A 24,931-nucleotide genomic window follows, 5' to 3' on the forward strand; every position below is an offset into this window, starting at 1 on the left:
GAACAGGTGTCCTAGAATACAGGCCACCTGAGTTTTGTTTCATTAGGTGTGTCAATTTTCCATTTTTGGGGTAGTAAATTTCATAAGAAATGAGACAGGAAATTTCAGAGGGAAACAGGAATAATTAAAATAATCTTGTTTGGTCCACTGCCAGCTCTTTCATCTTAGAAAACATTGCTCTGGAGACATGCACGGATCCTGTAAAAAATGAATCTAGTCTGGATAGCTCTCTAACATTTTGAACATGTATCCCTTAATGTAAAGTGCAAGGACATTTCTGTGGGACTGTTTGAATGGGTTTGGTTTCTTTTTTTTTTTTTTTTTTTTTATTTATTGAATGCTGCTTGAGATTAAGGCTAGATTAAGTGGATCATCAGGTTGTGTGCATTTCCTCATGTAGTTTGCATCACAAAATCACCCCCCCAAAAAAAGATTTTTACAAGCAAGACTTGTATAACTTAGGAAGAAAAATAATTTTGCATTGAAAAACTGAAATAGAGATTTCAATATTGCACAAACTGGATAGAATTAAGGCTACTCTTGGTTTTAGTTTCTAAATCTAAAAGCCATAACATTTTCTCTCTTCCTGTGCTTAATCTAGAGTGTTTGTAGTAAACCACCTTGTTTGCATACCAAGAAATTGCAACAGAGAGAAACAAAATTGCTACAAATAACAGAGGTAATTCTTTTTAGTCTGAAAATTATTCCTCAGCCAACAACTCAGTAATTTCATTTCCTGGACGATTCGTGATGAAACACTGACAGCGATTCACAGAAAACCCAGTTGCCTATAAAGTTTTCTTACGAGGGCAGGGGATGTGACCGAGAACGTGAAGGCTTGCTGGGAGCAGCAGCCCTTGCGTTGCAGTTGCCGTACTTACAGAGAGCCCTTAGATGGTGCTGTATAGCAGCGCTCAGCCCTTGGGTGCTCTGTTCGGCATCCCAGGTGGTAGGGAGCTCCTCCACGGGTCAAAATACAGGAGGGATGCGTTTGCCCCGGCTGACGGTATGCTGTAATAAACTGGTAAAAGGCTTCACTAGGAACTGCCTGATTTCGTCACCCTCTGATCTTGGGCTGATGATGAAATGTAAACTTTTTTTCATGAAGTTGTTGGGTAAAAGAAAATTAATTCTAAAATGTTGCAGGAGTAAGTTGTAGAGGTAAAAGTGACCATCAAGGCCTGTGTGTTTGCATCAGGGTGTTCCACACAAGTCAAAGCTATCTGCCTAGGAGAGGAAATGCCCCCCTTTGTTTCCCAAGCGTTATCCACAACCCTTGCTAAGTAATGCCTATTCCTGTCCTTTGTTTTCTGTACATCCATGGATCCATAGCCCAGGTCTAAAATTTGGCATAGTTCAATTGGAGAACATGAATGAGATGTCTCTGGCACTGTTTAATTAAGATTAGTAAATGCAATCTGTCAGTAGAGACCTATTAAATATTAAATTAAAACATGGATTTCAATAACTGCTATAATTTAATTCTTATAAAAACTTGAATTATGTCATGCTTAAACATCTGTGTCAATATATTGCTGTCTACCTCTGTATAAAACAAAGTGCTTTTAAATAATAGCTAAAGAGTTTTGGAGGATATTTGAGGACCATCGTGATGGAAGAACAGTGTTCACCCTGGGAACTTCATCACATAAATATGGGTGTGGTGGTGTGGCTTGCAGGTTAAATCTTTCATGCTGTGAAACTCACTTTATTTCTGAAGAATTGGGGATGCAGATTTAGGAATTTGAGTTGTGCTGTCAATTGCAAAGGAATTGAAATGGAATTTTCTCCAGCGGGATGGGTCTCAAGCCATGAAGTAAGTTTTATTTGGAAGCTGTTGGTGAAATTATGAAAGTTATTAGACAATTATAAAATACTGTATCAGTATCTAGCCTTTTCTTTTGTAGTGAGGCAAGAGAGAAGTGAGAAAATAAATTATCTCTGCCCTTGGAAAAGAGTTAAGTGATTGGTTTTTCGAAGTTGGGAGTATAGCCTTCCTATAGTTTCATTGTGTGCTTATGCACGTTCCTGTAATTTGTACAGGATCAGATTGTTTCCCACCTTTTACCACAATTTGAGGGGGTTAAGCCTGGGGAATATTCCGCCAAAGCAAATTAAATAATTCATGTTTCAGAATGACTTCATTTAGTCGTGACTTTTATTTATTTAGAGAGAGAGAGAAAGAGCTGATGTTGTTACAGTCTCTGCTCTATTTTTTTAATCTCTGTAACTTCCTGTAACCCAAACTATTTTTTTTTTCTTTTGAAATGTACCAGACTGCACAAACTGAGTATCCACTGTGCGTTCTGCTCATTCCCAGTAATTATCATCCTATGGTCTCTGCATGCTGTTATTTTAGGTGTATCCTTTGCCATTATGTGAGTTGTTAACCTTACCCTAAATTCTGCTGGTGTGTAGGTGGGAACAAGTATCGAGCTTTTTCTTTTCTTGTGTGTTGAGAACGTCTGTAGCTGAAATCGCTGACAAGTTAAATGTTACTAGGTGGTGACTTGTAGCCTAAAGCTAGTGGCTATAAGTTCTCACCTGTGAAAAGGGAAATCTTTGTAGCTCTGTGCAATATGTTCTTCCGGCTGCAGCTGAATTTCTGCTGTGCTAAAATCCTTAAGCAGCTGCAGCAATGTGTCACACTGATCTGGCATTTTGCATCCTCAAAGCTCTCCTCAAATATTTGAACTGAGTAAAACACTACTCTGAGCTGAGAGGTAGGCGAGTGTCACTACAACTTTACAGAAAAGAAACAGGTTAAAGCAACTTTCCCTCATCACACAGCAAGTCGATGGCAGAGCTGGAATTACAGCTTGGGAGGTTCCTGGCTTGTGCTACACTACGCTGTGGAGAAAGGTCATTTCCCAAAATAGTACAGAAGGCTCCCATTTGTTATTGATAATAGGGCAACAAAGGGCTCTGGATGTATTAATAGGTCACTGCATAATGTCCTTAATAATACATAAATACCAACCTTGTAAAATTGGCTCCATTGCATTTTTCCGGAGCAGTATCACTTCCACAGTTAGTTTTGTCTGCTATACTCTTGATCGGTATTTTTGCTTCTGCTCTTCTAACACAACTTTATTTAAAATAAATAGGGACATTTACAAAGTAGGCATAAATAGCCTCCCCATTAACAGTCATATTAAACTCCATATTCAGCTCACCTTTCTGATCAGTACAGCTCCTCTGCTTCCAGGGAGGAAGGCAAACCCTATCCCCACCCAGTGGGACAGGGGAGAAGATACTGAATACTTGTGAAGGGGTTTTCATTAACATTTGGTCACAGCCATTCCTCAAATGTCCCAGGGACTGGGGTATCTGGTAGGTATTGCTGGATCTTGTAGATTTTTTTTATCTACCTTTTATAAAATGCTGTTGATCCCCTTTGAACTTACTGCTTCAGCAGTGTACTTACAGAAGCTTAATGTTTCTTCTTTTTTCCTCTAAATGAATAATTTGAACTGCTAGGTTACCTAGAAAATTCAAAATAATTGCTGAGTAGTAAGTGTGAAGCTTGAATTTATATTTTTACTGGGGACCTAGATCTATGCATCTGCAATTGAAAGAAGAACAAAATGGTATTTTCTCTTAGCCAGGTCTGAAAAATTGCAGTGAATAGTGGTGGGAAGAACAACTTTCACAAAACAGTTACCGAATCAATTTCCTCAGCCCTGTTTTGGTTTGAGTTTGAGTGAACTGTTTCCAAACAGGCAAACACCAGGGGGGAAAAAAAAAAAAAAAAAGAAAACAAAATGTGTAAGGGAAGTTTAAGAAACCAGAGCATGTATAGCATACAGAAAGGGCAAGGGTGCTGGTCTGTCTTCTTTTTATCTGCAGATATATGTATTTGAATTAACAAAGCAATAGGAGCTTTATGTGCTGCATTTGCTTTTTAATGCTTGTTGGTTGAAGTAATTGGGTCTATTGTTGTGGGCATTGGGAATGCCAGCTTGGCTCTTACAGTCACTGACTTGTGAACATGACCTTGTGGAGGTCAAAACACTGGAGAGCTTGCTCTGTTTAATTCTCAGAGGTACCAGTCATAATAGTTATTGCTTTGAAAAAATAATGTAGATGTTCCCTGCCTCTATCTAGTTTGTTGTTTGTACTGAATTTTGGTGTGGGTTTTTTTTGGGGGGTGGGGGTGTTGGTTTTCACAACTGGACCAACTGAAGTTGGTTAAATCAGAAATTGAACTGTAGATGCTAGTCAGTGGGTTTGAGTGGTGGTTTGGTACTTGATCAGGCATCCTGCTTTCATTCTTCCTGGTGATCAAGTCAGCCAGCCATAGTCAAACAGTCCCACATAGGAAAAACAGTGTACTGTCAGCAAGGGAGGAAAAAAAATAATCTCGTGATCAATGCCAAATGATTCGGGGTAAATGCTGATCACTACATAATTTAGGTGTTGAGTACATCTGCCTTCCCTACTAGGGAACTCCAGAGAGACCCATGTAAAACATCCCACACAAAAGAGACAAATGATCTCTTTAGAGAGTCTCTCAGTTCATGCTCCTGGTCCCGCCGTTTGGGCAGCGTGAAGCTCGAGTCCTTGTGGCAGAAAAGGAGGTTTCAAGGTCTGTGTGGTTTGTGTTTTCTGGCATCAGATGGCTTAGTGGTTCCTCTTGGTATAAATCCATTCCAAGAGCTAGGTGAGTTGCTGTCAGTCCTCAACTTTGCTCCTGCAAACCTGTCAAAACATACAGTATTTTAACACCAAGTATGACATGAATCAACCTATAGATTTTGTGATCCATCACCAGGTCTGACTTACAGCAAAGCAGTCATGGCATTGGTGATTAGATTGCCTCCTGTAAGGATTACGTTCCTGGATGGTTCGGGTGGGGTTGTACTTCCTCAGAACTTCTTTATCTCTCCTAGGAACCCACCAAGACATAGCTACCATGTTGCCCCTATCAAACATTCAATTTGACCTGATTTGAATATATATATATATATATATTTAATCCTAATGAATAGTCTTGCACCACACTGCTCCTTAAAAATGCTCACGTTACCAACTGAAATCTGCATCTGCTATGGGATATTTGGGATCTGTGGGTAGGCTTACTCTGTCTAGGTAGTAGTGATGTTTTTCTGGAATTAGGAGAGTTTAGATGTCCTTAAAACTGGACTTCTATTTACAACAGATTTGAGTATTTTTATGTCTTGCTAGAGAGCCTTATTTTTTCCCTGCTGCTCTATGGCTTGGTCAGGGCAAGCAGCATGCTGTATATCTGCCCATACATGTTTGTAATTGATGCCGTGCACTGTGTTGTAGTCAGATTTACAGCTAAGGTAAAAGGAACAACCACTTGTTACCATCTGTTTTTTACCCTCCTCAATAAGTCAAACTGCTTCATGCTCCTTCAGAAGCGTATTGGACTACTCAGAACCAGGGAAAATGTGCTAAAGAAAATGGTGAGCAGAGTCCTAAATCAATTGCCGCAGGTCTCACTTCTTTCTGGGTTCTGCACTTCTGACTTTTTTTTGACCAGGGGTTTTTCACTGCTTTATGATGGGCAAGAACTACTGAGGATATAAAAGGTTTTGCAGCTGGAGGAGAGAAGATGCAGGGCTGGCAAGATCAGACCTCCCAGATGTTGTGTAAATAACTTTAAGGGCATAACTTTTTTCAGGAGACCTGTTTGTGGTTAAGTAGTTCAAGGCATTGCTCTTAGTCAGGAAACCTGGGTTCTGTAGCCCAACAGATTAAAATCCATTCGGATCCTTCCTCCCTCCCTTGATATCTTTTGTTTACGTGGTGTGGCCTTGCTAAAACTATCCATCCCTCAAGTTTTCCATCTGGTCCTATTTTAAGGTTCTCATGAAGGCGTACTTCTGCGATCTTTCTGGCAGTGAATTGCACTGTGTGTTGTTCCCCTTTTCCTTATTTCTGTCCGTAGATGGAAAGCTGCTGGAGCCAGTGTGAAATTCACGCTACTTTTAATTACTAAGAGCAAAATCCCACTTTTGCAAAGCTCTTCTCTTTAATTTCCTTCTACAGGGTATCTTTGCATCACTGCCTTCTGACTCATTTGGCAAAGGCTGACAGACCTCTCTCTAGCCTGAGAGGGCAGGCTGCAATCATAGAATCATAGAATGGTTTGGGTTGGAAGGGACCTTAAAGATCATCTAGTTCCACCCCCCTGCTACAGGCCCGGACACCCTCCACTGGACCACGTTGCCCAAAGCCTCATCTACCTGGCCTTAAACACTTCCAGGGATGGGGCATCCACAACCTCTCTGGGCAACCTGTTCCAGTGCCTCACCACTCTAACAGTAAAGAATTCCTTTCTAACATCTAATCTAAATCGACCCTCCTTCAGCTTAAACCCATTACCCCTTGTCCTGTCACTACACTCCCTGATAAACAGTCCCTCACCATCTTTCCTGTAGGCCCCCTTCAGGTACTGGTAAGCTGCAATTAGATCTCCCTGGAGCCTTCTTTTCTCCAGGCTGAACAATCCCAACTCTCTCAGCCTGTCCTCACAGGAGAGGTGCTCCATCCCTCCGATCAGCTTCGTGGCCCTCCTCTGGACTCTCTCCAACAGCTCGATGTCTCTCTTGTACTGGGGCCCCCAGAGCTGGATGCAGTACTCCAGGTGGGGTCTTCCAAGAGTGGAGTAGAGGGGCAGGATCACCTCCCTCAACCTGCTGGTCACACTTCTTTTGATGCAGCCCAGGCCACAGTTGGCTTTCTGGGCTGCAAGCGCACACTGCCGGCTCATGTTGAGCTTCTCATCAACTGACATCCCCAAGTCCTCCTCCTCGAGGCTGCTTTCAATCCATTCCTCGCCCAGCCTATAGTCGTGCTTGGGATTGCGCCGACCCACGTGCAGGACCTTGCACTTGGCCTTGTTGAACTTCATGCAGTTCACACGGGCCCACCTCTCCAGCCTGTGAAGGTCCCTCTGGATGGCATCCCTTCCCTCCAGCATGTTGACTGCACCACACAGCTTGGTGTCATCAGTAAACTTGCTGAGGGTGCACTCGATCCCACTGTCCATGTCGCCGACAAAGATGTTGAACAGTGCTGGTCCCAGTACTGACCCCTGAGGAACGCCACTCATCACTGTTCTCCACTTGGACATTGAGCCGTTGACCACAACTCTTTGAGTGCGACCATCCAGCCAATTCCTTATCCACCGAGTGGTCCATCCATCAAATCCATGTCTCTCCAATCCACAAGGATCTTGTGCAGGACAGTGTCAAATGCCTTGCACAAGTCCAGGTAGATGATGTCAGTTGCCCTTCCCTTGCCCACTGATGCTGTAACCCCATCACAGAAGGCCACCACGTTTGTCAGGCATGATTTGCTGCCTCCTGGCAGCGAGGGGCATCTGACCGGTGCAGCCGCCTTCACCAGTGTTAGATGTGGTAAGGGAAAATGCATTTTTCAGTTGGAGTTAGAAAAGGATTCACACTATACTCCCTCACCCAAAGTCCTGACCGTTTCTCTTCAAAAGATGCATCTGAGTTGCCAGTGTCACAGTATGAAGTGTTTATTTATAGATGTATATAAATAAAAATCGGTCTTCCTCTACAAATTGTCAAACTGTATTTCCCAAAAGCTGAAGAATCTGCAGTCCATTAATTGTGGAGTTAATGAGTGAGCCTGAGTCTCTAGAAAGAGCACCTTTCATTCAGAAAGACTTGTTTGTTTTAATTTGGCTGCTGACGTGGGTTGTCTGCAGTTTGTTCCTGCAAAAAAAAAAAAAAAAGAAAATACTGCTTTTAAAGTGTTAAAAAAAAAAGTCACTGCACTGTGGTATTTAGTGTGTTTGCATTATTTCATATTTTGAATAAAAGAAGTCCTGTATAGTTGAGGGGACATATAATATAGTGGCAGCACAAAGAAAGACGTGCAGTCAGCGGATGAGGATGGATAATTACTTAAATAAGGTGTTCATCTTCTGACATTATTTGTGCAAGGAAGAGGGTAGATCATTGGAAGCAGGTGCCCTGAGCAGCAGCTGTGGCTGGCTGCTGTTCACCTTTCCAGGACGTGGGTTTGAATTATGCTGTACTGTTTGATCATAAACAGGAAAAAAGAACTGTATTGTGAACTGGCAGTATCTCAAGGTTAACTTCCATGCCTTATAAATTAAGAAAAAACAGTTGTTTTGCTTCAGGGCCAGCCTGCAAACCATGGTGGATGCATTCCCCATTTCCTAGTTGGGCTGCATTAATCTATTTTCTGACACCTCTCATGTCCAAAATAACCTGCAGGCTGTGTCAGGGCACAGCCACATTGAGCTTGCCAGCAAGAAAGTGTTGGTTTCGGGTCCTCCTACAGCTCTCTCAGTAGAGCCTCAAACCATGCCTCTCGGTTCCTGGAGAGTTTTATTGCCAATCTCAGGTGTTGCCACCTGAGTCTCAGGTCCTCCCTTTAATGACCTGAAGACTGGATGGGGTCTGGTGCATGCTTGATTGTCCATTAGTAAGAGAAACTGGAACACCACGAGATATATCAGTATGGGCAAATGGATGGTGTGTGGACAGGCTGCTCTCCTCTCTTGGGCTGTGTCTGCCCAGTGTCCCAGATTGCCTGCTGGAGTTGAAATGGGTGAGACTTTGTTCCCTGCAATTACAGAGCACTTTTAGCAGCTGTCTCTGGTCTGAGCCCATGGGTGGGAGGTTTCTCTGTGGTCTCCCACCTTCCAAAGAAATCTTTCAAAGAAGACCTTTGAATAAGTGGGAGAGGATCTTTCCTTGAAGATAGCTTTGTTGGCTGTCCTATTTCTTGCCAGGAAGGAAAGGGGAAACAAGGCTACCATCAGAATTCAAGTTGAATGCTTCCTTGGGATGGTGTAAGATTTCAGATTTCAGTTGACTGACAATATTGATTGCATTATTGGGTGTTGCAGGTGCTTTTGCCTTTTGTATTAACAGGAAAGAAGTCTTCATAAAGTCCCCTTGCATTACTGAGCCTTTGATGAGACGATCTGAAGGACTTAGCAGTCTTACTGTAGAAGCAGAATAATTGATTTGAGTTTGTTATGACACTGCAACTTGCTACAACAAGCAGCCCACCCTCTGCAAGAACAGAGCAAGAGGAGACAAGGTATGTGCACTACTGTTGAGGTGGAAGTTCTCTGGCTTTCAGTGTTTGCATAGTAAAGTCAATGTCAACATACGTACAGACAGCAGATCTCAGAGGAGTTAGAGGTGTAAATAGCATTTCTTTTTGAAGTTTCTAGAAAGAGCTGCAGAACTAAGGGATTTATTTGAGTTTTTTGGCCTGTCATGAATTGGCAGATGACTTGGGAGGAGGTAGTCCCTGGTTGTTTGGCAGTGCTGAGAGTGAGCTTTGAACCATGCAAGCTTTTGGCAGCTAGGGAACATTCACACTAGAGACGTCAGAGTCCTGGCCTCTCTCTGTCTGGCTGCCAGTCATGGTTTTTGGTGATCTATTTCATTTTTATTTGGTCATTAAAAGTTAGGTGTCTTAGTTCCTCTGTTAGTCTGGCCCAGGAAGCTAAAAAAGTCCCATGGGAAGCAAATTTTCTGAACTGTACAAAAAAACCCCTACCCCACCCATTTTGTTTTGGCGCCCTAAACGTGGGGGATTATTGAAGTCTTTACCACCAAATAAGAGCCTGGATCTTGACAAACTATTGATGAGGTGACAAAAAAAACTAATGACAGGACTCATGTGACTTGTGCTGCCAATAGCAAATATAAAAGTTGAGGAACTGTCTGTCTATTACAGTGACAGAATCAAAAATCCTGATGGAAAACATCCAGTTTTTAAAGAATGCTCAGGAAAACCTCTCTGTGTAAAGGATTTTCGCAACCAGATCCAAAGGCAAGTTGCTCAGAATACAGCCAGTAGTGCTCATCATCAGGAACCACAAATTCTGCTCCACAGGACATTCCTGTATCTTTTAAAACTTGTCTGACAGCAAAACATTCCAGTGGAAGAAATCTCTGAGCAATCCCAATTTCTGAATTTTTAAAAAATTCTTCTTTCTTCTGAAGTGTTAGTCAGTAGCATTTACCCTGAGAGCAGGATACTGGCTGGAATTGAGGAATGAACAGGCCCATCTAGCAGGGTCAACCCTTTTACCACATATGGAAGCGAACTGTGAGCAGAATGAGCTTTTCATGTAAGTGGAGAGGGCCAGAGGAGGGTAACAGCGATGATCACAAGTATGAAGTGGCCTTTGCTTGTGGCAGGAGCAAAACTGAGTGGGGCTGTCCAGCTGAAGGGCCTGCAGCAGGCAGCTGTAACAGAGCTTGGGAAAGGCTAATCAGAAACTGGTTTTGCAGTGCAAGTAGCTGCGGGGATTTAGCGTATCACTGCAGCAAATAAGGTACTTTTTTTTTACATAGTGGGTTTACACGGAACTTGTGGAACAGCACAGTGCTGGAGATATGAATAGGTTTAAAGAAAAGACCAGGTTCGGTGACAACAGGTCTTAGGTCTCAGGCAGTCATGTTAGGAATACGTCAGATGTGATTTACTGTGGCAGCACCAAAGGGACCTTAGTTAATTAAATAGAGCTTAGAAGGAAACATGCAGATTCTTTTTTTACTGTTAAATTCCTTGATACATGAGTTGAGCTGGCCCAGGATACTGAGAATGCCGTGGGGGTGGGTGGGGCGGGGGGTGTCATCTTTCCAGGTACACATGCTGCCGTGACCGCAACATGCCCGTGAAGCAGCTGGAGCTTGGCACCATGCGAACGTTGGGCCATTGGGTGATGTCTGGGGCCATTGAGTGTGCTGAGACCACCCGCCCAGAGCCGAGTGCTGCCAAACTGTATGCACCAAGGGGCTCGCTGTCGTAAAGCAGAGCTACTCCAACCAAGTTAAAGAAGGGACTTGCGAGACCTTTAGACGATAGGTACGCCCACATAGATGGATGTAATAACCTTTTGCAGTGCACATGGCATTGTTTTCCTGTTAAAACTGGATGTGAATTACATTTTATTATGCAATTATTAGCTTTACTACACTAACCACAGGAAAGTAACAATGTGTTTATTGCAAAATATGTTTATCCATAAAATGTGATATCCCGCTTTTGGGAAGTGAGTGCAGCCTTAATTATATGTTCCTAATTTGAGTGGCTGGAGGACTGTTCTTCCTGGCTCTGTCTATCTTATCTTAGAGAAATCTGTCGCTCTGAATAAGAATGAAACTTGACTGGCAAAAACGCAGTCTTATCACAGTGTCACCATATAACTGGATCTTATTTATTTTTAATTGAAACGTCAACTTACTTAAAAGATTCAGTGCATATTTTTAAATCACATTAGCATTACATTTAGATCTTTTCATTAAATTCTAGGTATGCAGTTCCATTAAAAGTAGGTAGCTAGGTAGAAAAACATGAAGTCTTAATGCTTGCTTACTAAATATTCAGAGTGTAAATGGGCATCACTGATAACACCTGCGAATAGTGCTAGTCTGGTACATTTTAAAGTGTCAATGGCATGAGTGACAGCCACCAATGTATGCATATTATTTCAGAATCGTATGGATGGAGGGAGCACTCCTGCAACTATTTATCTTTACTTATATTTTCATGCCATTTAAACTCTTTTTCTCAGTCTCAGGAAATTTATTTTTTTTTTAATTGCTAAAACAACTGCTGCTTCTAACTGTAATGGAATACAGTTGTATGCTGTGTACTGGAAAGTCTGGGTATCAGGAAAGCGTTAATCCCTGCAATACAAGAAATACATGTATAGTTTATCATTATTTATTTTGCTGGTTCTAGCAAGAAATTCTACATTAATCTACCCACACAGTTTTAGAGAAGTTAGTCCTACAAGGAAGCCAAATGACTTTTTGCTTTCTCCTCAAGCAATGGTTGCTGTCAGTACCCAGACAAACTCTGTGTGCATGATGCTACACAGCATGAGATGTGCAATGGCACGGAGGTGCCTGAGGCTGGCCGTGGCTGGCATTTTGGCAAGTTAGTCAGCGTTGGACATTGCACTGGTAGTGCCACTGTCATGGTGTTCGGGCAGAGAGAAGTAGCAAGCCTTTTCTGAGCAGGGGATAGACCAGGCTTATGTGGCTGTTTGTGGAAAAATGCTTAAGGAGGCAATGAGCGCAAGCTCGGGAAAACATCCTCATATTCATTCATACAGTTATGTGTAAATAGGTTCTAAAGTCCTACTCATTTATGTGCAAGCAAAGTTACAGCTTTGACCCTCCCAACTGCCTTCCTGTTAAATCTGTTAAAAGCAAATTCTTCAGTCTAGCATGTGAATGAACATTCCAGTCTTAAATAACAGAGACAGAATCAAGAAAGTATTTGGTATTTTTGACCAGCCAGAAAGCGAGGGCCTATTTTTGGTTCTGGTTGCATTAGGCTGTGATGCGAACATTGGCACGAAGGTCTAGGGGCTCAGCAATAGAGAGCATTTTTTCTATTCTTTATTTAAACAGCCACCTTCCCAGAAAAGTAACAATCCAAAGTTTGCAGCTCCACTGAAATGGGGGGCCGGGGGGGGGGGGGGGGGGGGGGCAGAGCTGAGAAGTGCTGGGGGGAAAAAAAAGGTATGTGATAGAAAATAGAGGTTTGAAAAGTAAAGTTGAGCACAACTACGTGCAAACAACAGAGGATACTACAGGAACTCAAAGTCTTTGTTCATTAACTATAGCCTAAATTGGAAAACCTGTTATTTTTGCATTCTTGGTATTTGTGTGTTGGGGGTTTTTTTTGGTGGGTTTTTGTTTGTTTGTTTGTTTATTTTTTTTCCCCCGAGTTGTGCCACGAGTTGCATTTTAATCGGGGGAGGGGGGATTAAAAATGAAACAAAGCAAAACCCCCTCATAGCATGGAAACACGCCACCACCACCCTCTCATCCCCCACCCCACCCCCATCTTAAAGTAGGGAAGTAGGCCACAGAGGCTTCACAAGGATGCAGAGAAGTGCCACTTTTTGGGTTGGGGTTTTTTTTTTGGGGGGTGTGTGTGTGTGGGTTTTTTTTGTTTGTTTTGTTTTTTTTTAACCATAATGAAACATTTCCAGTTGGTGTGTCCCCACCCCCCACTACTGCTCGGTTCCAGCCCTAAATTATCTTTTTCTTTTCTGATAGTGGGTACTTAAGAGAGTCATACATGTAAATATAGCCGGGTTGGTCGTGGACAGCTGTTGTGCACATGTGGAAACACAGCAGCTGCATTTCTGATGTATTGCCTGGTATCTAGCAACTGGATGGTGTCCTAGTATACATAGCGTTATGTTCCCAAGAGCTACGCAAGAAGCTCACAAGCCAAGTAAAATTCTGGTCTTTGGTTCAGATGTAACCTGTTAACTCAGCCTAGATTTACCAGGACACGTGCGATGTCTGAGCTGTCCCGACTGGCTCTATGCCAGCAGTACCGTACTCCAGCCGGTACGCGCTCCTGGGGAAGCAGGCAGCAGGCTGTTCCTTGCACCCTCCCACCAGGATTTTTAGGCCAAGATTTTTTTTAAAAGCAGTTAGTAGAATATTTGGTCAAGATGAATTGCCCTGGAGCTCCTGCTGGGCGCTCAGAACTCAGCTGCCCCATGTCCAAGGTTAGCTGTCACTTCTGGCCTTTTTAGATGCTTCATTGGTAGTTTCTAAAACTTTGATACAAAAGATGATGCCTCTTCCCTTGCAGACAACTTGAGTACTTCTGCAACAACATACCACTTACTGCAGCTCTGCGGACACTGTAGTGGTTGGCAGACCTCCGGGTAGGAGTGATTGCGCCAGTGTTTTATTAGCTCTCAGAAAATATATAGCAGGGAAGAGGGTGTGCAGGCTCCTGCACGGTCTGCCTGAGCTCTGACCTCACGGGCAAGAGGCTAGATTGCTTTTACAGCCAGTACTTAACCTTGCTGCTGAGACTTGTCAACAAGGAGGCCAATTAGCAGCAGATACGATGGTGGATGATATAATGCAGATGTCTGTTAGGAGCACAACTGATATATTTTTAACACAACATGTATTTTAAAACGTGGTTCTGCATAAATTATGCCAGCTCTCTGCAAAAGAATCCCTCTGTATAGTCAAGTGTTACAGAAAATTATAGGGTGGGTTGTTTTTTGTTCCCCCCCCCCCCCCCCAAAGTCTCTCTCTCTTAAGCTTTGTTCTGCCTGGGCTTATGATGACTATGGCAGATGTAGGATTGTAAGAAATAATTCTGCTTGAAAAAATGTCCACTTTTAAGTTAATTATCTTTTTTTTTTAATGTATGTGGCATACTAAAAATATATGGAGAATGAAAACAGGGCAGTTCTTGCTGTCCTGAGAGGGTCAATACACAAACTAAGATGTTTCTTATCGCCACACAAATATATTGGTGCGTGTATCAGAAAAGACAGATTAGGTCAAACTGAGTTAATTGATTAAAATTGTGCAGGTCAACAAGCATGTTACAGCCATCTGCTGCAAAGACAGTGGCTCTTTATCACATACCAGCGTGTGACACACCCCTGTTTGGGTGCACATGGGGTTCTTCTGTCAGATGTATGGGTTTTGTAAAGCTAGAGAGGCTGATTGCAAGAGGAGGGTTGGTGTTTTGGTTGAGATTGGCCAAGCCTGAGCTTTTAAACAAAAGTTTACAGTAAGACTCAAGGGCTGGAGCTACTACAAGACTTGCACTTAACCACCAGCTGGCTACTTACGCAGGCAGGATAGTTCAGGTCTCTGCTCAGCCCGCTCCTAGAGACACTGTCAAATAGTGCAGAGTACACTGCTTCCAGAGACAGCTGTGTCCCCTCTCCTCTGCCAGCCCAGGTGCTCTTTGATTCACTCCCTGCACCTTCTCTGCTTCTTTTAACTGAACATTTGAACCTACATCTTAAACCATTGTCTCAATTAAGTGAACGGTTATAAAAATTTACAACAGAACTGTAACAATTTACACAAACTGTTTTAAAACATCTGTTTTAAAACCATCAGGATATTATCAGGACTTAGTACATCAATCTCTGCAATATCTTTCAAAATTATACCAGAGAATTTGCATGATTGTCTTTTAATTACTAGGATAACTATTTATGCATAGTGCAAAAAACCCCACACAGAGTATCACATTATATTTTCTATTACAGATGTAGTGCAAGAGGAAAGACCACCTCTTCTGGAACGTGACTTACCGTCCCAGCATCAGAGCTGGAGATGCCATCCCTTCACCTAACTAGGCCCCAGCAAAAGGAGGAGCCATGGATTCAACACATGAGCTGTTAACAGCACCACGTACTCTAATGAGGTACCGATAGAGGCCCTGAAAAATCAGTATCCACACCCCAGCAGAAATAACTGTAAGAATTTTTAGGTTGATAAGACCTTAACACTGCCCTGAGGGCAAAGGGCAATTCCCACATGTATTTAATGTTAACGTTAATTTATCTGAAATACCCAGATTTTTTTTTCTTGGTTAGTGTTTAAATACTCTAACTTCCTTTTAGGATGTTCAGTATCTTTTCTTGTTCAGTGGAGCCCATGCTGTATTTGCTTCTTGGAAATCTGTCTGCTCTTAGGGTTTCCTCTTTAGCCTCCTCTGTGCATTTTAATTATTTCATTAATCTTTGGTGAAAAAAAATAGGTTTTTCTAAAATGCTGACAAAATGCGTACATGATATTTTTACAATTAAAAAAAAATATTTCCACTACAATCTTTTAATGCACAATGTTCGTTTATCCACTGCGTAGCTCCTCTTTAAGGAAGGAGTTCTCCTGATTCCATTGGGGCTACCCCCAAGCAAGGCCAGGTTCACCAAACTACTGCTTAAGGACCTGATTTTCAAACTGCAGGGCTGAGGGTAGGGCTGGAGAGCTCCCTCATCCGCACGACTGAGCAGACTCCTCAGAAGAGGCACTACCCCTTGCAGAACTGACCGGGCAGGTCGCTACGAGTACAGAGCCCACAGAGAGAAGTCCTGTAGTCATCCTAGGAATACTCACTCTATTTCTTCATCGGTAGTAGTAACCAGAGCTTTCCTTTTCAATTTCAACCTTTGATAGCATCTTACCTTTTTCCTTTGTATCTTCTTGTCTTGGAGGGGAATCTTTTCCCCCTCCCTCCGAATCAAACCTAAATCTATTTAAGGTGAAAAAAAGAGAGGAAGCAAAACCAAAAAGAAACAAGAATATAGCCAACCTTTTTAATTAGAGTATATTGTACTTCCAAACTGGATACACTAGAAATTGGCAATGCAACATAAGATGCAAAGGAATATACCAGTTACTGTCAAAATGACCCTGTACAGCCTTATAATGCAAAAAGCTTTATACAATACAAATTTTTATTAATGTACACAAACCTTGACAGAATGATATTTGAACATAATACAACAAGTAAAAAAAAAAAAAAAAAGAAAGAAAAAAGTGCCGAGAACTTTAACTGAATTACTGAATGGAAAAACACGCTAGCTTTCGTTAAAGAATGCATAGTGAAAACTAGTATGAAATTACCTTTATGGTGGGGGGAATTTATCAGAACTGTTGGTCATTAGTCGGTAGGGGGAAACCTCTGGAGAACATTCCTTTCTTTAGCCTTGAACTGCAAACCAATTACTTTAATATGCATGAGCTCTGATAAATATTGTATTTTTTTTCTTAAAAAAATAAAAACCTCCTAACACACTTTTCCTTACAGAGAAAACTTCTATAACTTGCCAGAAAGAATTAATTTATCCTTTCCAAAGTGCTAAACAAATTTCCCAGGTACATTAAACATTGCTATGTCAGGTACTGGTACAGTGGAACATTGTTGAACACGTGGCATTTGCATGCTGACAGCTCATTCTTGGAAGTTCCAGCCCTATTTAAACTGCCATTTGGTTTACATAAGGTGTCCCACTAATATTCCTACTTCTTCCTCCTAGACAGCTGTACTTTACCTGTCGGTTTGAAAAATAAGCTTTTTGATTTTGGAAGTGTTTGCTCTTCTATGGTGGAGTAAGAGATATACGCATGGAGTGTATTTAAAAGAACTAGTATAGTTTCTAGATGCAGGCTGCATATTTCATGCTGTTGAGATACTAAATTTTTTATGCTTTGAGTATTTACTTATACAGCATTTTCTATATTTTGTCTGTATGCCGGGGGGGGCGGGGCAGGGGAGCTGGGGGGAGGTTACCAGGAGTTGTGATGGAGTAAAGCATGGCAAACAGGGCCCTGAGTTACGTAGGTTGTTTACAAAGGTTTATACAGACTTTGGAACAGATGGCTTTTCTTTACTCAGACACAACTGCCACATGCTTGTCAGAACCAAAACTGTCTGCTGGAATGTAAACAAAATGATGGGACTTCTCTGTCCTTTAATTCCTAATTCCCAATGATAACCTGCTAGTCTTTTGGAAATTTCCCCCTTGTAGATAGCTTCCAGTATGTTAACAGGAGTGCACAGATCAGGATGTCCTCCCCAAACAGGAAGAGTTTGGTCATGACAGTGGAGAATGTTTGGCCATCTCAGTGCAAAACAAACATAGGAATCTTGCAAATAGGTTAAACGATGCAAGTTTTGCATCCAAAAAGTATTTCTACACAAGCTTCATTGAAGAACTAATGAAGATTGAGTTACGTTTCTAGTTGTGCATATGGCTAAGAGCCCTTGTGGACCAGAAATGCCTTCCTGAACTGAGCGTTGCTTTCATGCTGTCATGAACAAGGGGTTGGCTCCAGCTGGTGTGCCGGATCCCCCTCCCACAACAACCTGCAGAAATTGTTCCTTCGAGACAGCACGAGGGTGGGTGGGTAGATAGCGCGTTCAATGTGACTCAGGGCACCTCCTACAGTGGCTTGGCTAGGGGACAGAGAGGGGATGCTGACAAAAGCTAGGTCAGACATTTCTGATACCTGGTGAAAGACAGTGAGATCCGAATCCAAAAGACACCACGGAAAACAGTAATCCAGTAAGAAAGCATTCCTGTAAGTCACATAATAATTTGGAAATGTTTCATATTTTATACTTCCAATTTTAACGCAGAGTAATTTTAATCCTGATCTTTCTTCCTGGATATTAAGTTGTCTAAGAAACACAAATCAATTAACAGTCAGTTAGCTTCTCTTAAATTAAGATCACTCTTGGCATTTTGAGATTAACAAAGGTTATACAACCAATCTGCATTTGCTTCTTCCTGCAATAAAGTGCTACATATAACATGTCATTTTAATGACCACAAGTAGGAGCGTTAAATAAGTATAACGTTAGCTTCCTAGCAGTGTACGCTCTATCCGCCATTAACAAAAAGGAATAAAGTATTACTAATAACATGGAGGGTATCGATAGGAGTGTAGAATTTGCAAGTACAATTGAAATACTGCGGGTACAAAAGAGAACTGTATGGTTCAAACAGCATCTTTTTATAGCTTTATATTTCAAAGAAGTCACTGGTACCTTTTCAAATAAACAGTCATCTTACCTTCAGCCCACAGATTTTTTATTTTTTTTTTGCAAGTGAGAAACAAACTAGTGCAAGACTAAAGCACTGTGCAAAACTGCCTTTTTTTTTTTAGTCTGAGTATTTATACCCAGAATTTATCCATACCCTTTTTTTAATCCCCTTGTTGGATTTTTTTTTTTCCACCATAGAATTCTAGTTATACAAGTTGTTCCTGCAAACTAAAAGGTAACCACTGCATAATACAGTATATATATCTATCTATAATATTTATATGCCCTTTTAAAACAAAAGATGTATGCTATGGCCCAGATGTAGGTGTTTGTTACATCTGTGTAACAGTTAAGAATTGGGCCTGCTGTGTGGGTGTGTAGGCTGCACACACTGCGTATATGTGTGTGTGTACATACACACGCTTTTCATTGTCACACTCTCATCCTGCAGTGCTGAGAACAACTTTTTCCTTGTCAGTTCTACCCCAAATCCTCAACCCTTGACAACTGAGTACAAGGCATCAAACAACTAAAGGAAGCTGCAAACAGCACTGAAATAATACACCAATCCACCCTGAACCAAGCGTTACTCCTTCCACACCTCTACAGTTCAGGGGGAGATGGAGGGAAGGGAGGGAGCAAGTGCGTGAAAAGGGGGAAAGAATAATAATTAAATAAGCCAATACAAGGGATGTGCAAAAGCAATGTTGTGGCACGCTACAGGCAGGCTCTCTTTCACACACCCGCACGCAAACAAAGCCCAAAAATGAAATGCACCAATATGTAATCTTACAAGTGCTGATTGCCATTAAGGACACTCTTTTCTCAGCTTAACAAGACAAAATAGTTTCTTAGATAAGAGTACTGGGAACATGCCTCTGAAGGTAGAAGTATGCAGTAGGTCACCTCTTGAAGATTTAATAAAGCAGCTTTCATGTCAATGCAATAAGTATACACACAGAGCCATTTTCTAAACCTTACTAATGATATAGTACAAGTGTTCGTTACCTCTTCGGTCTACGTTTTGCAGCAATGTATACCTGCTGGGTTTGTTGGGGTATTTTTGGTACAGAATGTAACTGCCCTCAGACAGTTTCTGCCCTTTCTGTTAGTCCAAGGTAGGCAAGGAAGGAGTGTTTAGGTGAAGAGGCACCTCCCGGTGCAGTCTGAGGTCTGGGTGGATGGAATGTGAGATCGTAGTGGTTTTTGGGGAAAAACATTGTTAAAGGAATAAGGTGGGCAAACTCTGAGTTCCAGTATTTATCGAAGCACAGGGAAGTGCCGTTGATGGCCAAAGCTTTCACTGCCAAGTTTGGCTCTGCCCCGCTGCCGTGTGCAGCTGACATAGCCACTGTTTGCAGAGCCTGGGAGGCAGACATAACTGAGAGGGGTGACAGGAGGTTTCTGGAGCTGTTCACAGATAGGAGTGGACTGGCTTCCTTGGAGGTTGAATACTGGCCTTTCTTCTCCTCTTCGGAGCAGTCCCCATTCTGGTGCTTCTTCACGTGGCGGCTGAAGACAAAAGGGTGGGTAGTCTTGAACAGGCACTCGTCGCAGCTGAAAGTCTGGCGTGGAGCATGCTTCAGTTTCTTGTGCAAGTTGAGATTGTCTTTGCGTTTGCAGCTGTAGCTGCACTGGTCACAGTGAAAAGGGCGCTCCCCAGTGTGGACACGCACGTGTTCAATCAGCTTGTTGGCGGTCTTGGACAGGTAGCCACACTGGTCGCACTTGTAATGGTTGCCAAGGCGGTGTTCTCGGATGTGCATCTCCAGCTCCAGCTGATTTGCTTTCACTGTTTGGCAGATCCGACACTTGTACTCCATCTTGTAGTGAGTCTTCAGGTGGCACTCCATCGCTGCGGGGCGGTTAGTGGAGTAGATGCAGAACGGGCACCTGGCAACACAGCAAGGAAAGGCAGGGACAGAGAAAAGAGAAGTCACTCAGCTTGAAGACCCGCACTCCTGGTTTAACCCTGTCATTCAGCCCCTCTCTGACCTACTGAAGAGGAGAAAAAAGGCACTTAGTTCTCCCTGTAAAGTCTCTTTTCAATACTTGGTTTACCTTGACACGTCTCTACTTAGAGGTTTGCCCGTGTAACGGCAGCAGGGCTCACGCATTGCTAGGAAAACACTGATGCACTCTGAAGGAGCATCCCTTTAATCTTCTGGCTTACCTTGATGGGGAAGATTCTGCAAAGCAGGCCGGGTAGTGCAGGGTGGGTGACTGATTCACAGGTACCTTGTGTAACGACATTCCTAGTGTTTGCACGAAGTCACTTTGGCCATTTTTTCCATTAAGAAGTGGTTTAAAGTGAGTGTTTACAGATGAGTATGAAAGCAGCTGTTTAAGTAAAGATGGAATAAACTTGTAATACCACATGTACAGCAAAAGCTTAGGAAATTCCTTTTATGTGACCTTGAACAATAAGCTTGCTGGGTATCCTGCTAGGAGCAGCTGAAAGCCACGCTGTTAGGAAGATTGGTAGGGATTCCCATTTCTGGGAGATGAGCTAGCCATGCTCCAAGGGGGCGTGTGTTTGGCAGTGTTTGCCTACAGCCGCCTCTGCCACGGCAGGAACCGTTCCTGTGTGGGAACAGGATGTGGGCTCCGCTTACTCACAGCAGCAAGCGGCCAGGCAAAGGGCCTCACCCCTGGTTCCTGGACCAGGAAAGGCCAAGAAGGCTGGAAGAAGCAATCTTGAAAGCAAGCCTGAGCTGAGCAAGTCTGGACACCAACAAACCCAAAATACACCCGCTTGTGCTTTATGTAGCTGAGAGGAAGCTGGTGAGGACAGTTTCCTGCCAGGGATCTCCACTGTATTAAACAAAGCACGCTCCCTTCCACATCTTACTGGTGAGCTAAAAGAGCAGGTCTAGATAAAAAGATACAACTCAGGCACCTGGCACAATGTTTTGGACATCTCCACCTGCCCCTGATCTGCATTCACTGTTTAGCAGCTCTGCCAATTGTGTTCTAGCATTTCAGATCATTTCTAAGCAGAGATCCTCTCTCTCCCTGTGTTTTCCCTTGCTGCAACTGGTTGCATATACAGGTTTAAAATTAATCTACCTGCTAATCAAGAGACTTTTGAGCACAGAGGGTAATAGAGGAGGGTAAACTGATACTAAAACATCTGGATGCCTTTCCTCATGCGCGCCAAGTACTCTGATCCAGAGAGGGAACCTGGCATTGAGGCTGCTAACGCGAGTAGCTCTATTGCGACAGAGGACTCAGCTGTCTGTGCACACGTACCTCTCCTGGGCTGGGTGCTCTCTGGATCAGAATCTCAGATTTTGACCTGGAGCTGGAGGAATCATGTTTTTTTCTCTTTCCACATAGCAAACGAGACAGAAAAATACAGTTTACTTAGATCTCTTCAGGCTCTTCTGGATGCCTTTTAAAAAATCTAAATCAGAGCTTTTTCTTAGGTGCAGCTTTCAAGGTACCTAATTATTACTTGAGTTGGGCAGGAATAACTTATGTAGACTGAGAAGCCCATTCTGTCAGGAAGGTCTGAGTCATAGGTCATGGTTTTTCCTTGTTAAATAGAACAGATTCTGTGCAGCTTAAACCCAAAGTGCATTAGACAACTGGTCTGTACGGCCAAGACAGACATCCTGTCGTTCTGGCACACAACTTGTTTCTCAATCTGGTCGTCTTCCCAGATTCAGTCATCACATCTCAAGTGACCACAGATCCCAGTTCATGGAACTACCGAGCTGGAGACCAGATGCTGCCTGGCAAACAGAACCAGTTTTCAAAAACTGCAGTGCAAACTGACAGAGCTACTCGTGGTAACGTTAAATGTGGTGTGCTCGTCACGTGAGAGTTACAGTGCACTGAAAGCATCAGTTTGCTTAGCAAGAGCAATGGAAGCAGGGAGTCCTGCGCTGAACCCTAGCGGGGATCAAAGTGGTTCCAGCCTCTTTTCCTGCAGCAGCTGGAACAGAAACCAGGGACGTGCATCTTGCATAACGTCACGTTGCCCACCCACAGAGAGCAAGCATATGGCCCCAGCAGTCACTCCTTTCTTCAGGGGTCCAACTTTGACATAAGGGCACGCTCATTCTCTAAAAACACTGCTCTGCACCAACAGACGTTAAAGGACACCACCTTAACCAAAGCCAAAGGGCTTTTTTCTTAAAATAGTATATTACTTGTTACGTGTTAATTAATACAATAGCGATCATTCTGGGGCATGCAAACCAAAGCAGAAAGTATCAAAGTTATTAATTCTTGGAGAGGGCTGACTTTGCATTAGAGTCTACAAAGGTTATAACCTTTAAGGTTATAACTTCATACCTAGTTGCAGAGACTGTACAGGGTTTAGTTTCTTTGAGTGAGGTGCAGAACAGAGCCTGTGCTGTGTGCTCTCCTTGACTTGGAAAAAACCCCTCTTTGCCAATACCTCTGTGTAGCGCTGCCTCATTCTCTGTAGGACGCATCACATACTGCCTCCTATTTGACTTGAAAAGGACACAGACCACAATTTGTTACAGCTCTAAGACCGGTGGATGCTAGACCTGCTGCTAGGTTATTGATCTGCTTTAATGATGCAAGCTTGCACTAAAGGACTGGGCTTGAGCCATCTAAATAAAAGGAAGCCCCAAATCTGGATTATCAGACATTTAACTAAGCCTTTCTAATTTACTTCCTTTTGTCCTAGCCCCACAGTGTTAGAGGTGCTTAACACAGTAAAAGTTTGTGTACTTGCTTTCCTTACTTGAGCCCACCGGTGGGGACAGTGTGGCATTTCTTGTGCTCCAGTAATTGTTCAGGTGTCTTCATGAACTTGTGGCACACATCACACTCGAACATCCGTGTGATCAGGTGGATTTGCAGATGGCGCTCAAACATATTTTTTGTTTTGCAGACGAAGTTACAGAAAACACATTCAAAGCCTGAAAAATAGGAAAATGTATTCCTTACATTGTGGCCAGGTTGACTGCATAGAAGGTGACAGTTTGTATTTGTTCAACAGTGTTTTACCTTTCTCTGACTTCTCGTCAGTGTTCACTGAGGTCTGACTACCAGGCACTACCGAAATGACCAGCAGGTTGTTTGACCCCTTGGTTTTTGGGGTTATATCTGCATCTTCTTTGCTGTTGGCAGAGTCGCTCAGTGCTGACAGCGAAGATGAAGATGGACTATTAGATTCACTGGGTGTCTTCCTCTCTTCAGCTGAAAAACAGGAATAAAGAGCAATAACTAGTACATGTTAGATTAGATTGGATCTCAATTATCCTGTTTTAAATTTCAGGAAAAATATTTATGTTTAAAGTTAATTCAAATATGCTTATAAACAAGTCTGAAATTAATTGATCTGTTAAGAAATAGTTGCACTTCCTTCCTTTATTTTAACATTTACAACAGTAATCTCTCAGTTTATCCTAGAATTGAGTCTGTCTGTAATGGTAGTGGGAAGGAAGTATGCAACTCTACCTCATTACCAGCCTGAAAAAATCCCAAGAAAACACTTTGATTAGCTCAGAGTTCAAAACCAATGAAGAACTTGTAACTTAGACAGGAAACAGACCTTCTGTAGGTTTGGGGTGCAAAAACAAAAAGTGCCTAGTGGTCCAAGCTAAACTTCCCCCACCTTTCCATTTCTGTGGGTTCATGGGTAAATTTGGGAGTAAGGGCAAAGGAGAGTAATCTCACTCATTTTACTGAGAAGCATCCTCAGTAATGGTTGTAAGGGATAACAGCGTGGTCTCAAGAGTTATCTGTTTTTATTAGAACCTCTTATTGAAGATAATTAATTAAAAAAAAATATTTAACTGGATCTAAAGCAGAAGCCCATCAGAGTTTCCTTACATGTGCAATAAACATATGAAGTTCAAATCCCAAACCCTATCACAGACTAGAAATGAACAAGAAGTGAGAGTTCTCAGATGAGAACTGCTGTGAGCCAACGAGGCAAGGGTGGGCAAATTATTACCTCCCACCTATGTCTTGGTTTAATCAGAGCTGTGTTACAAAGAGCCTTTACTAAAACTTCATATTCTCTGATCAAGGCCTCTGCAAACACCAGTACCTATGTGCCAAGCTTCAAACTGATGAGCGGCACCTTTAAGTCTAAGATAAAAATGTAGGAATGCACTAATGAAATCTGATGACCTGAGCTGTCAATAGGGAGGATGACTGGGACATCATATAGAAAGCTTCACTGACCTTGGGGACCAGAGTAATAGAAATGGAATGAAATTTAATAGTACACAGTACAAGGTTATGACCTGAAGGGCCAGTAACAAGAATTTTTGCTACAAATGAGGAGTGCTTAAGTTGGACACAGTCAAGGAAAACAAAAGAAGAATTTGAGCAGAATATGGGATGAATATGAGCAATCAGTACGGGGGAGCCTTCAAGGAAGGTAAATATGATCACAGAACATTATTGTGTGAGCTATTCCCAGTCGCTGCTGCTGTTTTATGCTGCCACCACTACCTATTTCATATCACCATGTACAGCTGTGATTACTTATGTCGAGAGCAGGGGTTCTAAGAAGAACATATGCAGTGAGGGATTGGTACAGTGAGAAATTGTGTTCCATATAAGAAAAGGCTCCATGTACATTTAGAGG

At 42.5% G+C, this 24,931-nt stretch overlaps 1 protein-coding gene and 1 long non-coding RNA gene across 4 annotated transcripts in view; one reads left to right on the top strand and one right to left on the bottom strand.

Annotated features, from left to right (window-relative positions):
• The first annotated feature begins 1,560 nt into the window (after window positions 1-1,560).
• On the top strand, window positions 1,561-15,326 carry LOC142601678 (uncharacterized). The gene is made up of 3 exons (XR_012835230.1): window positions 1,561-1,816; window positions 8,907-9,078; window positions 15,062-15,326. It is a non-coding gene; the product is annotated as an uncharacterized LOC142601678 (long non-coding RNA).
• A 774-nt stretch (window positions 15,327-16,100) lies between these two features.
• Window positions 16,101-24,931, bottom strand: part of ZNF827 (zinc finger protein 827) — a 134,778-nt gene continuing 125,947 nt past the window's right edge. For 2 of the 3 annotated variants that reach the window (XM_075751249.1, XM_075751250.1), the window contains 3 exons: window positions 23,338-23,529; window positions 23,072-23,249; window positions 16,101-20,241 (listed from right to left, as the gene is read on the bottom strand). In XM_075751249.1, coding sequence (XP_075607364.1) covers window positions 19,434-20,241; window positions 23,072-23,249; window positions 23,338-23,529 — 1,178 coding nt within the window. In that variant the 3' untranslated portion in view covers window positions 16,101-19,433. Of the gene's footprint in view, window positions 20,242-20,521; window positions 20,689-23,071; window positions 23,250-23,337; window positions 23,530-24,931 lie in introns of all 3 variants that reach the window. The other variant, XR_012835228.1, reaches the window with a different exon arrangement.

This window comes from Balearica regulorum, chromosome 4 (assembly GCF_011004875.1).
Source record: "Balearica regulorum gibbericeps isolate bBalReg1 chromosome 4, bBalReg1.pri, whole genome shotgun sequence".
NCBI classification, from domain to species: domain Eukaryota; kingdom Metazoa; phylum Chordata; class Aves; order Gruiformes; family Gruidae; genus Balearica; species Balearica regulorum.